Source organism: Artemia sp. Qi Xiang Cuo, chromosome 9 (genome assembly GCF_049724085.1).
Source record: "Artemia sp. Qi Xiang Cuo chromosome 9, ASM4972408v1, whole genome shotgun sequence".
Lineage (NCBI taxonomy): Eukaryota > Metazoa > Arthropoda > Branchiopoda > Anostraca > Artemiidae > Artemia > Artemia sp. Qi Xiang Cuo.
The window spans coordinates 37771921-37788578 of NC_142802.1; the positions used below are offsets into that span (position 1 = coordinate 37771921).

At 34.1% G+C, this 16658-nt stretch overlaps 1 protein-coding gene across 5 annotated transcripts in view; it reads left to right on the top strand.

The window, feature by feature from the left end:
• The window catches only part of Nup154 (nuclear pore complex protein Nup154), a 170765-nt gene extending 154107 nt beyond the window's left edge, over positions 1-16658 (top strand). For all 5 annotated transcript variants that reach the window (XM_089094519.1, XM_089094521.1, XM_089094520.1 and 2 more), the window contains exons 20-27: positions 40-194; positions 1383-1536; positions 3151-3243; positions 5937-6057; positions 7346-7456; positions 9066-9152; positions 11981-12140; positions 16452-16658. In XM_089094519.1, coding sequence (XP_088950645.1) covers positions 40-194; positions 1383-1536; positions 3151-3243; positions 5937-6057; positions 7346-7456; positions 9066-9152; positions 11981-12140; positions 16452-16593 — 1023 coding nt within the window. In that variant the 3' untranslated portion in view covers positions 16594-16658. The remainder of the gene's footprint in view (positions 1-39; positions 195-1382; positions 1537-3150; positions 3244-5936; positions 6058-7345; positions 7457-9065; positions 9153-11980; positions 12141-16451) is intronic.

The window sequence follows — 16658 nt, forward strand, 5'->3', positions numbered from 1 at the left end:
ACTTAATAGTCGATGTTAATGTTCGAATAATCATTCCAGATCAGATCTCCCTTCCTGGAAAAATATCTTCTCCGTGAAAAAGATTGTCACCCCGAGGTACCACTGAAGATGGACCTCTTGTGGAAATTTTATGAAAATCAAAGAAATTTTGCGGCTGCGTCCAAAGTTCTTGCTCAACTTGCTGATACTCATAAGTAAGTAATTGTTTTCATCTCGTTTTGATTTGACTATAACTGTGGCTAGGAGGTCTAACTTTAAAACGACCTATTGGAGACTTTTAAGTACATGACTTTTGGAGTCATCTATAGCTCATACCATGAGTGTAGCCTCCTCCCCTGTGTTGGCACGTGTGTGTCATTTGGATAGACATACTTCGAATTAGACACCCAGGCTCCGTACCTTGAAAACTTTTTTCGGTGGTTCTGGCTAAGTTAGGCTTTAAAAATATTAGTAGACTCACAAAGTTTCTTAATGGATGGTAAACAACAATCTTCTCCAGAACAGCTTCCTAAAGATTGCTCAATATGGTCAATTTAAGTGCCAACGTTGATTGACGTTAGGTGAGTTGGGAGTATAAACATCAACAACAGGAAGAACAATAGGGAATTCTTTTTGCAAGATAGTTGAATTATATATTTAAATGAATATTCGACCCTATGTCCAAGGGCCGTCCTCAGCAAAACATAAATATATAAAAGAAAAGATACTTACAAAAACATACAACCATTAAAACTAAAATGATTTTAAAACAGTCCCAGCATCCTTACTTCAGCGAAGTTAATAAAATAATAAAATAAAGTAATGAATAAAATAAATAAAGGCAGTGTGGTCTTCCTCGCTATTTGAGTTAGGAGTACCCAATTTCTGCCACAATTAAGTGTTAAATAAAGTAGTATTTCTGGGAGATAATACAATATGCTCTGGGGTTGCAAGAGCTTGTTGTGAGACTTAAAGTAGTGCGAACGTGAGAAAGGCTTGTAACCCCAATTCTGTCTATGTAACTTTTTTTTACATCAGTATGTGATAGATTCTTGACTAAAAAGTAATTGCAATTATTTGATGTGTAGTTTGACATTTATTTGTAAGTCAATAATGATATTAATGCTTTATGGATTAATTTTTGTTCTTGAAAATATCTATCAGTTCAATATGATATCCCTGCAGGCCTTTAAAACACAGATAACGTAATTCTTCATGGCGGGAGGGTTACAGCATTCATTTTTAATTTATTTTGTATGAAAAACTATAAAGGTCAAGTAATAGGCTAATAGTTCTGGTCGTGGACCATTTTAAATGGTCTTGAGTCCTGTCTACTCCTTCCGGGCTTTATCTGTAGCTTTTCTCTATTTATATCTGATATTGATTCTCTTTTTTTCTTTTAGCTCTCAACTCAGTCTTAATCAGCGTATTGAATATTTGTCTAGAGCAATTGTGTGTGCGAAGTCTGGTTCTATGAATATTGGTCCGTTGTCGGCACAGGGAGATTTGCTTCACGAATTAGAAGAGAAAATGGATGTTGCCCGGCTTCAAGCTCAGGTACGAACTCTAATGGGTGTAAATTCTTTCATCAATGAAGACCAGATATGTATCTACATAAATACCCAAGTTAGGAATATGGACATTTGTGTGAATTCACTTCGATTTGTGGGGGGGGGGGGGTATTGGTGGTGGTAAATCATGGTTGCAACAGTAGCTGCAATCTAGTAATGAGTTAGTTACCCGTTGTAACCAAAGTTCAGAAACGGTTTTTTTAAGAAACTGTCTAGCGAAAAATATTTCCTATGTTATACTATTTTACAAAAAAAATCTTCATTCAGATTCAACTGGACAGTAATTTGCGATTACGAAAGATTTGGGACCTTTTAAAAATGACATCAAATCGAAATAAGAATACATCATTAAAATTGCTATTGTCAAAAACTCTTAACGGGAATTTTACAGTCTTCCACCTTGAACAACAAGGAAAATCCTGTTTTTACATTGATTGAAAGGGCACCAATCGAAGGGAGAAGCAATTGCGCTCCTAGATTTGACACCCCCTCCCCAGATTTTGAAGAATACCTCTTTTGATATTTTGATGAAAAAAAAATGGATCTTCTTTAGATTTTGAATTTTTTCTAGGCTGCAACCTTCTCCCCTCCCCCTCCTCTTGAACACTTTTTGGCTGGTGCTGGGGATGGGCTGTAGTCTAGGACTATATTTCAGTAGATAGAAAAATATCTGCATGCTATTATTCATTTTATCATTTGATCTTTAACTTAGGTTAATCAACTAATAAACAAAATTCTTCCTATTTTTGCAGGTTTCTGACATATTTTCAGCACATTTTTCAATAATTTCAAAAATTTTATTCGATAGATGGGTAAGATGAAATCCCAGTTATCGAGTAATAGAATATTTTCTTCAAAGGTCAAGTCAGTACCCTTTGGAGTTTTTACGTTAGTAGTGCTGGAAGTAGAAATAGTTCCTGTACGTGACAGCGCTGGTCCAAGATTACCAATTCTTTACGAGAATTCCCCCTGAAAATGCCGTACCTATTGTAAAGTTTCTTTTTTTTTATTGGTTTATGTATACATATGAATTGTCCTTGTTTAAGATTTTTTTGTGAACACGATAAATTTTCAAACTGCTTAGATTTAGTTATCTTACTTTTAAAAAAATCATCACTTCACCAGAATCAACGTTTGCTTTTGGAATAACAAGTCGCACAATATTTTATTTCAAAATTCTTGATTTTTCAGAAACCAATCTTATCTATATGTGGTGATTCTATTTTATTTTCACTGTCAGTTGTAAGGTAGCTCACTTGACCCCCCAGTTTTTCACTTCTTCAATTAATCTTCGATTTCTTTTGAAGTGTTCACTCTTTGGGCAGGTTCATCAATATCAGATAGGAGTAGAAAGACCATATTTTATTTTTCATTAGTGTAGTTTAGCAAGTCGGAGGAACTTTGCTAAGACGGACATATATTTAAATATCCAAGAAAAAAAATGGTTTAAATCAGTTGTGAATCAAACGAGTAAATCAAAACCTCCACCTTTGGAAGAGACTTACGTCGCCCATGTACAAGGCGACTATGAAACTCATTATATAATTTAATATTATTTACTTTTAATATCTAAAATGATGATGTAAAACTCCTCTTTTAGATTCTTGAAAGTGTCATGCAGCTACCCAGTCACATACCCCAAGTACGTGACGCAATTAGCCGGCTGAACTCTGAATTTTTCAATGTTACGACGGTAAGTTTTTGCATTTTAGTTTTGTTTCTATTGATCTTGTTTCACTATTAGCTGTAGTGCGGTATTCAAATATAAAAAAGATTAATCTGATGGACAACAAAAGAAAAACGAAATGAATGGATTATTGGCGAAGATATGAACATTGACCTTAATAACTCAGACCGTTCTCAAATCTTGCGAGACTCACTATCTCACTGATATTCTATTGTTGAAAAAATCTTTTTTATACTTATGCGTAATAGAGGAGGCGCTAAGTCAAACTTGGATCATGTTGTTGTTTTCTGCTCCTTTATTCCTGAGTTTATTCTCACCGTCGATGAAGATAAAGTTAAAGATGATCACTTACCAAATTTTTGTTCAATATCTGTCCCTATTAACCCTTCTACACGACAGGACAATAATCAAGCAAACTGGTACGAAACGTATAAATGGAGTAAAACGGACATTGAATTTTTTTTCTGTATACTCTGTGCTCCTTAGTGTGACTGCAAGAATAAATTTAAATTCTTACTGCTACCAAGTGATTTCGTGCCTGAAGTCAGCTGGTATAACCGGTGTTCCTCTTGGTCATGTCCGTACTAATACGAGGATACCAATGGGGGGGGGGGGGGTGATCGCGCACAAATTAAAAAGGTAAAACAAAAAGCCAAGTTTTGATTGAAAATACGGATAGATTGTAGCCGGTGCAGTTCACGTGTATTCTTTCCTCTGAAGCAAAAGCCAAAAAGGGAATTTAAATGAAGCCTCCGTGATGTTCGTCTCAAGTAATTAGATGATCCTCATTATAAGAAGTCGTAGAAAAAGTGTGAGTAATAGTGACAAATTCTCACCAGTTTCTGCTTCACCTCTCAAGCTAAGTGATTTAAATTCCCATTATCGATCTGTTTTTCAGAGTTTAATAACACAATTCAGTCATATTTCAGTCTTCTTCATTTAAGTAATTTTTTTACGAGTGTCTCAGCAGCGTACGCTCTCGGTTTCTATTAGGTATATCCTTATGGCTCTTGAAATCGTAAAGAAGTTGCATATTGATGGCATTTAATGTGATCATTTGTATGAATTTCCTTTTTAAAGTCATTTTCAGTTAATTTTTCAAATATGAACTTCTCAATCTGTTGTGCCAGATAGTTTTTTATCTTGTTCAGTTAGTTTAGTACTTGAACGGAGTAAGGATTTATCAGCTTGTAATAATTATCGTCCAATTAATATTTCCTTTTTTTAAGTGAGATTTATGAACATATTTTTCTTCCTGGAGATCACTACAAAATGTGACTTCACAGATTACCGACTAGGATTTAAAAAGATTTGGTTGCCCTCATTATATTCTGGGGGAGTTGTTAAAGCAGGCAAATCGACCGAAAAATGCACCATACTTTTGCACTGTTGACATTGCTGGTGCTTTCGACAGTGTTGTTCATTTTTATGGTCAAATTCCATTAATTCTTATAAGTGTTAAACCGTCAGTTGTATTGGTATTCAAACTTGATGCTCTTCTGCGGTGACAAAATAGCATTTCTGGTCAGATTTCGTTTCAAAAAAGCGTCAAACAGGGTGGAGTATTGCGCTATATATTTAAAAAAAAATTCTTAGGTAATTGGTTGCGTTCTTTGTCAAATTTCGTGTATTATGGTTATATTGGTCTGAGTCATGTTGCTTATGCGGACGGCGTTCTAAGGGTTAATAGAATACGTCATTGTCTTGAAAGTAATATTCATTCCCTTATTGAGTCACTAGCTGCAATATGTTTGTCGGCAAACCCTGTCAAGAATGAGTTTTTGTGTTTTAAGGGCTCTTCTTTAAATCTTCTCCTACTTTCGAATGGTTATTTGCTGTCTAAGACAAAAAATAATAACTGGCTTAGACATCTTTTCTGTTCAACTCTTTCTTCAATATTCTCACTTAAAAAACGCTTAAATTTATGAAAAAAGTGCGTCCAAGCCATAGTCGATTTAACTGAAATGGCCTTTGCAGATTGTAGTTTTTTTTTGTACTCCGGTAGTATTTTTATTTCTTGGTTAGCATGTCTCCTCCAAAAAAAGAGTATAAAAAATTGAGAGTTACATATTTTTGGTATGTAAGATTTCTTTGTTTTTGCCTCACCCTCATAAAAACAGGTAAGATTCCAGGTCATTAATGCTCCTTTCTGTCTTAATAAACTAGTTGTTGAAATGCTTTTGAAATCGGTGTATCGTTTTAGTTAGTAATCCGTTGTCTAGGTCTTTACATCAAGATTACGGTTATCTTTTCCGTCTTTTATTTCTATGTTGAATATGTTTTTTATTATTTGTATTGTTTATTGATTTATTTTTCGGTACTCTGTAGTGTTGTCTTTGTCTGTCTTTATATTAAGTAATAATTAAGCAATAATAGGCCATTTTTGTTTTGTGGATTTGCAACTTTAGGGAAATGTTTGGTATTAGTTTAGTATCCCCACTCTCCAGAAAGAAGTATTTTAAAATTCTTGAAACTGTTTTAAAAGAATCTAGAAGGGTCTGCATAAAGTTTAATGGTACGCATTTAGAAACGATAGAAGTAAGTATTTTACATTATTTTAAAGTGAATTCCAGAATTTTATGGTGCTGCTTTCTAAGAGCAAGAATGCTAAATTAATACTAAGTATAGACCACTAAATGTTTTGTTTCTAAACAAAATGATGTATCAAGTTACTGAAGCTTTTTTATATATACCTTTAGCTGTATGAAGATTTCGCAGAGCCATTTGGTCTGTCTGAATGTCAATTAGCTATAATGCAATGTGCTGGTCATCAAGATCCGCCTCTTATTATGAGCATTTGGTCCCAGATTTTTGACAAAGGTAAGGTGTTGTGACTATATAAGTTTGACTATTAGTTGTGACTTCTTCTTTTGCATTGAGCGTATTTTCATTTTGGTCCCTGTAATTTTTCCACTGTCCTATCTTGGTTGGAGGCTCAGGTAGATCCAAACCTGTAAGGTGTGTTGCGTCTCACCTATGCTAGACTGAGTGTCTACTCAGTCGTTTTCTTTTTTTATTACTTGACATTAATATTGACAAACATTGGTATTGACAATCAGAACATGTGCAATTCGTCATAATTTAGACTCGATATAATGTTAAATTTGAGCGAACAATTTTTTAAGGCTATTATAAGCTTTTGTTCAAGAAATGCTATTGCTGGTTTTCAGCTAACTTTTTGTGACGAAGATCATCCCAATTTTTTAAGTGATTCAAAAGCGGGTTTAACAACCCAACAATATATTTTGCTACTTCAGCTAAAGTTGAAAGGAGCTTACTGGGAAGGGCCTAACTGACATGTAAAGCTTTTGAGTGGCTAAAAAAACAACAACAAAAAACAATTGAACTCTTGATATGTTTCTTGGGAAGTAAAAGTTAGTGCAACAAATCGCACATTGGAAAATTTTAAAGTATAATTATTTTGAAAGTCAATTTTAATTCAGTTGTGACTAAATTCAATTAGATGATTATGCTAAATAAAATAAACTTTAACCATTGTTTCGTTAAAGTAACGTTTGAAAGTAATTTTACAGGATTTTTCAGATTAAAAGTTGTTGTCAAATTTTGTTTTTATTTTATCGAAAGTTTTATACACAAATTGGAATATAGTGTGATGCACGATATAATTAAAAGTTTAAATGTAAGCCAAGAATACCATAAAACCTTAAGAGCTTGGAAGTAGATAAGATAGAAAATAATTAACCCTTAATTTTTTCCAGTTGCTTTTTTTTTTTTTTTTTTTTGTTGTTTTTTTTTGTTTTTGTTTTTGCGGAGCCGGGTGCTCAGCAATTTTAAAAGTTGACCTATAGATCTAAAAAACAGTTTGGAATATTCAGTAAACGTTTTTCTATCATTAGAGCATGTATTTGTTTTCCTTTGGAATGCTGTTCAAATTTGTTGTGTACGCCCTGCTGTCTTTGGATAGTCCCTTCTTCTTTTTTTAAGTAGTTGTTGCACATACCTTTCAATTACATTTATTCTTTCAGTCTTAGGATGCTAATGTGTTGGAAGCAAAAGAATATGGTTTAGCCTCTTCTTGCTTATGTCTCCGTAATCTACTTGTGTTCTTTACCTGCGTGAAAGCCTATATCTTTGTCTTTTTATCTAGAAATTGCCAAAGTTGGGAATGCTGAAAGTTCAACTAAAATGGCAGTCCTAGGTGCAGCCTTAAAGCGTCTTGCTCGTCAGTATGCTTCTTCTGAGCAGTATTTTCCATTGGGTAAGTTTGAGGTTTATATAAATTGTTTTGTGGTTATTTGCACACCCTTAATGTGACGACTTTGACTAAACTTATCAGAGTTTTTCATTTCATGAAAAAACAGTATAAATAAATAAAATTGTAGTTTCTTGAACCACGTTGGCTACTAAAAAAATAGTAATCAATGGGACGTTGTTTAAAGATATCACGTTAAGGCTTATATTATTTTTCGCTGTAAATTTATTATTTTTTTGTTTTTGTACGTGTTTTTTTTCTCATTTTTTTGGTCTGGAAGACTCGAAAATCTTCTATGCATGGACTGAAAACAGGGCAACGGCCATATATAATTATTGTTCGATATATTCATGCAAAAGGTGAGAAATAGCATCATGTAGTGTTGATTTTATTTTTAGCTTCCAGAAACTCGTTGGAGTATATAAGTTGTTTTCCCTGACATAGGTCAATAGCTTTCAACCTTTTCTACTGTAGAAGCCTTGTAGCTAATAATATGATATTTTGCAAGAAAACCTTCAGAGTCAAATCCTCGGGACAGCGAAATAAAATTTTGAAAAAATTTGTTGGCGAGGAGGAGATTAAATAGCGTGAACAACTGGAATGAAAATTCAATTTTGTTTGAGGAGCATTAAACAAATAATAAATTTCATATGAATCATCAAATAGGAATATAAATTTTTAAGCGCTGAGTTTAGGGCACAAGCCGGGTTTTCAAATTTGGAAACCCCTGGTTATTATCTTGAAGAAATATACTTTATCAAAAACAAATTAAGATTGAATACTAAAAGGAAGTCATTCTCTTTTATTCTTTACTTTTATGATATATAAGTTTTATTGTTCCTTACCATTGTTCCTTAAACATTGAGTGTAATTTACTTTTAGGCATTTGAAAAAAAACACACTTCATTGCACATATAAGTAATATATTCAAATCGAAAATCTCGTCAGTGATACGAAAATCTACGATACCAACGTAATGATAAAGTAAAGTAAAGTAGGATCAAAGAACCCCCAGTCACCTAATCAAACCTTGTGTCACCCATTAGTAGATGGAGAACATAGATTGACTACCACGAATGTCATTGCATCTAAACATTTTTGTTTGCTATTGGTTTATTTATGTCAGTCATTCGTGAATTATGGCTACTTCATGAAAATTAAGGTATTTCCTAGTCTTCTTGTGGAAAAATCATAATAATGACGCATATTAACTTTGAAAACCATTTTTAGGAATAAGAAAAAGACTGTGAATAAGACCTATCGAAATAAAAAAAATAATGTAAAGAAATATGCTTAATATATAAGAAATATATTTTATCTAGTTTTACGACTCAGCATAAATTAGATGAAATAGCCTACTGCCCAAATGATTTTGTCACCGCAAGTGTCTTGGATTGAATTAGATTTATTTGAAAGACTGGGATTTCTACTAAGGGATTACCTAAGAAGTTAGTTATGAAGTTTTCTCGGTTGAGCTTTCAATTATTAAAATTCATTTGTGCCCTAAATAAATTTCTGGTTTAGACTTTGCGTGTATTACTGTGATTTTATTTAATAATGAGATTAAGACTACTTTTTTTTTTTTATTGTTAACTATTCAGTTATTACGTTCCAGAGCATGTAATCAAGACCTTGGAATTGTACGCAGTTCAATTTCAGTATCAAGAACCTTTGTGGCTTCCCAATACTTTACTTTCAGCTGGTATGTTGTTTTTTCTTCTTCTTTGTTATATATTTCAGCTCATTATATTTTTTTTTCTAAACAGAAGAAAACCCTAGCCATGAAATCATAAAGGGAATGCCGTTACGTTTTAAATTTTTGTCTCCAAGATTTAGAAGTGATTTTAAAGTCGTTCTTATAATTTTATCTTCTCTGTCGCTTTTTTAGTGTGTGTTATTCCTTAGTCCGTTCCTTGTTGCTGTGAAATTTTCACAGCCCTTTCTTTATCTGGGATTCTGATGAGTTTTTTTTTTAGATTCCAAGTAAAAGATTCATCTCGGTGACTTTCCACCTACTGCAGTGTAATAGCGGGTAAAACTTGTAATTAAAACAGGGAACGTAGAAAAAAAAGTTCTGTAAATACTAATACAAGTCTGAAGATTTCGGCTTGACATCCTGAAGCTTTTATCAACAAAAATAAGAGAAAGGAGTAAATATATTAAGCAGTTCAAATATCCAAGAAATTTATGTGAAAAGCTGAAAGAAAAAAAAAACAAGCGCGACACAAAAAAAAAGAAAGAAACTCACGTCTGATAAACTACAGGTGCTCTTTTCAAACAAATTCGGCGAAATTGTTCTAGTACAGAACTGAAAAACTTCTAAATAATATGGTGAATGTCCTTAAGGGGTATCCTGATATTGGAGTGTGCTCCAAGAAATAAGCTACTTACTGAAGGGTGTTTAATATAGAGAGCTAAGGATGGACTTTGTCATGAAAAATGCGGCAAAGACTATGGAAGAGCATGGAATCAAATGGGGAAGTAAAACTCTCCTATACTTATATTATACTGATGATTTGAGAGCCCTAGATTAAAATGTTAACAAAGTGAACATTTTTGGAGGTTTTGAAAGCTCAGGGTGCAAGAATAGGCTTGAAATTTAATGTTAAGAAGATCAAGTCGCATAGACTGAGAATAAGTGAAGGTGAAGAGGTGAGGTTGGGTAACGAGAGGATCGATCAAGTAAGTAGCTTCACTTACCTAGGTAGTATTATAAGTAAAGATGGTGGATGAAGTGAAGATATTAAAAGTAGAATAGCCAAGGCCCAGAGCGTTTTTCACAGTTGGAAGTTTGGAAAAATAGGAAGATAGGTGTGAACCAAGATTAGAATATTGGAAGCTACAGTGTTAACAGTGGTCAATTATGGTTCAGAACTGTGGGTGTTTTGAAAGACGAAGGTGTATTTAATAGATGTCTTCCAGAGGAATTGTCTACGGATTGTTTTGTGTACCCGTCTGACTGACCGTATTTCAAACAGTAAGCTGTGCGAAGAATGTGGTTCTATCCCGCTTTCCATGGCTATAATGAGAGAAAGGTTGAGATAGCTAGTGCCCGTTCTGGGGATGAAGGATGACAGGTTGCCAAAGATCGTCCATTTAGGCCAACCATCTAAGGCCAGACGAAAAGCAAGTCGTCCCCAAATTTTGTTGGGGGGGGGGGGTTGTGAAAAGGGAGGCTTTAAATATATTGGGAAAGAGGAGGAGTGTGCGTCGCTATGTTGGACTCATATGGCTTGGTGGTGCAGTGAGTCGTTATTAGTAGTAGTAGCGGTAGTAAAAATGTGTTGGTAGCGCCGAAATGCCCGGTATATACCGGATTTACTTAAACATACTTGAGTCATGCCTTGTAAAATGAGGTTCAATCGGACTCTGGTCATATTTTCTCTGAGCTGCATGGCTGCTGGATGAGACAAATACTTTGAATTTTCAGTCGTAAGGTAATTCTTGCTGTCTCTTGTCATACTACTGCCTTGGAGAAGATCAGAATTGATAGCTTTTGGCAAAATATCATTTTAGATAAGACCCCCACAGGGATTATCACAGATGTGATCCTTGCTAATGTAGTCTAGCCTTCTCTGTCTCTTTCGCATTGAAGTGGCGGTGATGATAGGAGCGTATCTCCTTACAACTGATGTGCCAACAATCTGTCTACTTTTGGGCCGTTTACAAACCAGCAAATATAATGAAAGTATGCTTGTAAATGTCTCTCTAATCTGTACTGTCATTAAATTCATTACATAAGTATATCGTCATTAAAGTCATTAAAGAAAAGAATTCCTTAAATTACTTGATTTAAGAACATTTTTGTGTTTAATCCCATCTTTAAATACTTTAAAACTTTTTGGCCCGAATATTCCTTAAAAAAATTCTCTTAATTTGGGGAATTATAGACTTGGGACAACCAAATCTGTAGGAACGTTAAAACGTATCTGCTTTTATGGCCGGCTTGAGGCACTTTCAATGCTATTTTCCTCTTGAATTCATTTAAATCATATGTTTGACTTCACTGCTCTGCCTTTAGCCTAGACGTGTGTAAACACGTAGTTCTAACACTAATCAATTCAGATTTTACTGCTAAATCCTGAATTGAAGTGTATACACAATTTCTTAAATTGATACAAGTAGTGTCGCAATTACTCTATTTGAGCGCATAATATATGTTCAGTTGCGTATTGCATTGTGAAGCCTGTGTTTTAGCCTGTATTAATTTTTATTAAGTCTTTTTGTTGACTTACTATAGTGTGAGAAGTAAACTAAATACATATTCTGCTTTAATAAAAACAACTTTGTATCTATCTGATAACGATATTTAGTTTTTACCTTCAAATTTTCATGCTAATAAAAAGATTACATCCTAAATTCATTGTTTCATGAGTGACAACATTGTGTTCAAGAAATTGCTTAAAATGATATGGATCGTGTGTTTCCAGATTTTTTTTCTTTTTTACTGTGATTCTCTGAAAATTTGAAGTTGAAAATATTGTATTTATTCATATTAGGCTCTATTCCCATTTATAACTTTATTCTTAGGCATCCCACTTCTTCGAATCTACAAAGCTTATGTAAAAGTTCATTCTGCACGAGATAATGTATGGAAAGCTGAAGGAGCACCTCATCATTTAGTAACTGTTATTGACCGCATTACTAAAATATTCGCTGAAAATCCTAACTCAGTGCCTGCACCAGAAAGGTAACATTTCTACTTATGTATTTAAGTCTATTTTATGTTATTGTCTTCTTTCCAGGCATTATATTACAAATCGTGATTCCAATAACTCAGCTTGCTCATTGGTCAATTTTTCTTTCAAAATGCCACTGCTAGCAAATATTTAATTGAATATTCTTTTATTATTATTATTATTTTTTGTATGAAGAATCTGATTGAATTTAATTGACACATCAGATTTATCATAGATGGCGTTCAGCGATAGTGGATTTACTAGCGCATGGTATGTCTTTTAGCTTCAGATGTCTTTTAGCTTCAGTAAGATATCATTGACGCCTGAGATCAAAGTGGTTCATTGGTTTTGATGTTTCGTTGAAGATTGGCACTTTTTGTATGAAGTATGCTGTTGAAAACAGCTCTTAGAACCGATAAAAATCCTTGGACCGGTTTGAAACATTGAGCTAAATTGTCTTTGAGACAACATCTGTTGATATAGAATCTAATACAGCTCAAACGTCGTTAATCCAGGCTAGAGACCGCGTCTAATTGCTCTCAGGGCCCATCACGATCAGGGCTTCAAATTCTTATTTTCTTAAATCAAACGGAACCCGAAGAAAATACCAGTAGAAAAAACTAAACGTTTTCCTACAGTTTGTGTCAGATGTATGTGTATTTTGAAAATCAAATAAAGCGTTATTGGCATTGGCTCTTGGAATTGAAGTTGGCCATATTGTCCTATTTTGGTATGCTCGAAACTCTACTGAAATTGGTGCATTAAATTTTTCAACAAACCCCGACAAAAATTATGAAACTTTCCAATTTTACCATAACTAGGGTAGTTGTAAAAACTCGATTTTTATTGTTATTTTATTTGTAAGGTGTGCATGGAGAATCGCAGTAATTCAGATCAGAAATGTAGTGTTTGTTTTGGTTGTATCCGTTCGCGTATTCGTGACTCACTGATATGTTTTGGCACAAACGGAGCATACCATGTTTATGGTTGAGAAAATATTAAATTAGGCTTTATTTTTTTTACAAAAAGGAAGGTAATTTTCAATCAGTTATTCTGTTGAATGTTCTGAACTCTCAAAGAAAACAAAACTGTTCTTTGTGAATATCATGTTTGGTAAGTTCTCCCAGTTTATCTTCTTTCATACACAGATTTTGTATGACTTTTAGGGTTGTCGCAGCTTCAAAAGTTGATAGGATAAACAAAAACTACTGCAGTTTTTGGCTTTAGATGCAAAAAAAGAAGCGAAATCTCCTATGAATCCAGCTTTAAACTTGATTGATGTTGCTAAGAATATGTTTGATGCTAAGTTTGTTTCAATCTTTTTTTTTGTCAGAATTGTTGCTAGTAATGAGAAAAAGCAATTGGACCAAGCCATATTTAACAACCATTGAATTATTGTACTTGAGTATTATGTAATAAGTAGTTCGCAGAATTTTTACTTCAGTAAAACCTAACCACTTAGAGTTTTCAATCAATTAGTTCTTAAAGTGATTTATAGCACTAGTGACTTCATTACACTACAAATTCGTGGTTTGTGAACCACTGTAAGCTACGCCAGTGGTATGTTTAGCTATGAAACTTATCGCAGCTTTTCAGCCATTTTAATTGAGGAAGTCTTTATGGAACTCTGACCAATACCAGCTGATTAAAGATGTCAAATTTCACGCTTGGCTGATTTATTGTTCTGAAAAAACGAAAGAACTATAACTATGAAAGAACTATAAGTAAAAAGTGACCCATGGCAATAGTAACTGAAACACAAAAAAGTAATTTTGAGACCAGTATTAACATCAAAGGAATCGCTTCTCTCTGATTACTCCAAACATACAAAATCTATTAGGCCAATTTTTCAATAAATAAAATTTGAATAATATACTATGACCAAGTAACACAATTAAGTTTAAACTCTAACAATTTGCGCTAGAAGTTGTTTTTTACCCTAATAATGTTACTACCACTAACAACTCCTTGTAACACTAAGTCCAGAGGCGTTGTTTGGGGGTGGCACGGGGGGTGCAGTTGCCCCCCCCCCCCTAATAATGTGAATAAAAAAATTATTATACATCCCATGTCCTTTGACTATCCGGATATGGACCCCTCTTGCCCCCCTCCCCCCAATAAAAATGCTGGAGATTTGCCCTTTCCAAGTCCCATGAGGTTAACACACCTGTGTATGCTCTTCTTTCATCCCAATCTGTTCAAACCTTCACTCTATGCTCTCACTCATGAATCTCTAATTTTCTTTACAACCTGCTTTTCATTACCCCCAGATGGATGGTCAAAAAGGCGATTTCTGCTTCTTTTTTTTCATTCAATGAGCAGTTTAATAGGTTGCCATGGAGGATATGGTTGCAAATGGCGTAATCCCAGTCCCAAAATGTATGTTGAAATCCCTTTTATTGGTTGGCTGTTTTTAATTGGTTGTTTTTACAAATCTACATCGATAAATATAAATGTGATTCGATGCTTTGACTTTAAAAATTTCTCTTTAGTTTGCATTCATTGCCGTTAAGCGTTTCTCGTTTTATTTTTGGTGCTATAAATTTCACCAAAAGTTGATGCTCCTTCAATTGGTAACCAGTGTATTCATTTGGTTTTTCTTTGTTTGAAATTAAATGAAATGCTACCGAGTAAAGATCTAGAAAAGATCAGCCTCATCCTGATGGCAAAATTTTAAGACCACGCTGGTTAGACGTAATAATCAAACAAATGATTCTATTGAAGCTGGCCGCTCTTACTAAAAAAAGATCAAATCCAAAGGGCCGAATAGGAGGTTAGCGGCATGAAAAGTCTTTAAGAGGATTCATTCTTCATTGAATGTGTGTATGTAATTTTCCTTTGATGTTGCTAAACCCAGTTACTGTTCTCCTTTTCGTGTGAAAGAGTGATTATTGTTTTTTCGTTTTTTTAGATTTTTCATTTTCACCTTGGTTTTTTAATTCTTCATTCTTATCGATGCCTTTTTTCCTTCTAATTCAAGTTGGGTTTCTATATTATTTTTTTCTATATTAATTTAAACTTTATTGCACAGAAGATGGCTTAGCGAAAATATTTGCATTTTTCCCTATTTGCTCCACAAGGAGAAAATTGTCCTTTTTTATTTTCTTTTACTCGTCCCGGTGTTGTCCGGGTTGGCCCCTAGTCAATACCTCGCTTTTTACGCTGAAGTTCGAATTTTTTCCCAATTCTTTAAGAATGACCCCGTAATCACAAAGGCCTTAATTAGAGTAAATAGCTCTTATGAAAGTACTAAGAAAACTTTAGCGTAAAGAGCGAGGTATTAACTAGGGGGTGAACTCAATCATATATGTAATAGTTTCTATTCGTTTTAAGTTTTAATGTGGAAAAATTTTCAGTTGAAAAGTTTTTCAGTTGAAAACTTGTTTTTTTTATATTTAATTTATGATCTTTTTTTTTAAATAATGCTGGGAAATTTGGTGCCCTCTTCATAGCAATGTTCTTTCCCCATCAAAACTTCTTCCATGGAAAGATCCCCACACGTAACCCCCGACCTACTCACCCCCACTACCAGAAAAAAATCCCCCCTGAAAACGTCTGTATACTTCCCAATAACCAAAAGTATATGTAAACATTGGGCAAAATTCGTAATTTGCAGCCCTTCCCCCGGGGACTTTGGGGGATTAAGTCATTCTCAAAGACATAGTTATTATATTTTTCGACCATGCTGACAAAATGGCTATCTCAAAATTTTGATCGGGTGACATTGGGAAATAAATGAGCGTCGGAGGGGGCCTAGTTGCCCTCCATTTTTTGGTCACTTAAAAAGAGCACTGGAACTTTTAATTTCCCTTCGAAAGAGCCCTCCCGCGATATTCTAGGACCACTGAGTTGTACGATAACCCCTGAAAGAAAAACAAATAAACACGCATCCGTGATCTATCTTCTGGCAAAAAATATGAAACTCTACATTTTTGCGGATAAGAGCTTGAAGTCTCTACAGTAGGGTTCCCTGATACGCTGAATTTGATGGTGTGATTTTGATTAAGGTTTTATGACTTTTAGGAGCTGTTTCCCACTTTTTTCGAAAATAAGGCAAATTTTCTCAGGCGCGTAAATTTTGATGGGTAAGGCTAAACTTGATGAAACTTAATATTTTAAATCAGCATACAAATCTGATTCTTTTGATGTATCTATTGTTATCAAAATTCCGTTTTTAAAAGTTTACTATTGAGCCGGGTCGCTCCTTAATTACATTTCGTTACCACGAACTGTTAGACATTAAAGGTTAAGTTTTAGCTTTGCTTAAGATTTCGATCTTAGAATATAACTGTGATTTTTTTTTAAATGTAATTTTTTTTCAGGCGATCTATGTATGGCACATTATTGGTGGAACTACCGGTGCTTTTGAGTCATCTTTATGGCTTCGCCGATCCTCAGGCAAAGCTTTTAGCTGTATCGCTAAAACAAACGCAGGAGCAGCTACTACGCTCCTCTTTGCATTGAGAATTTGACTTTAACTACTCTTATTTTGAAATTTTTGTATTACCTGAATAAATGCATCAAAAGTA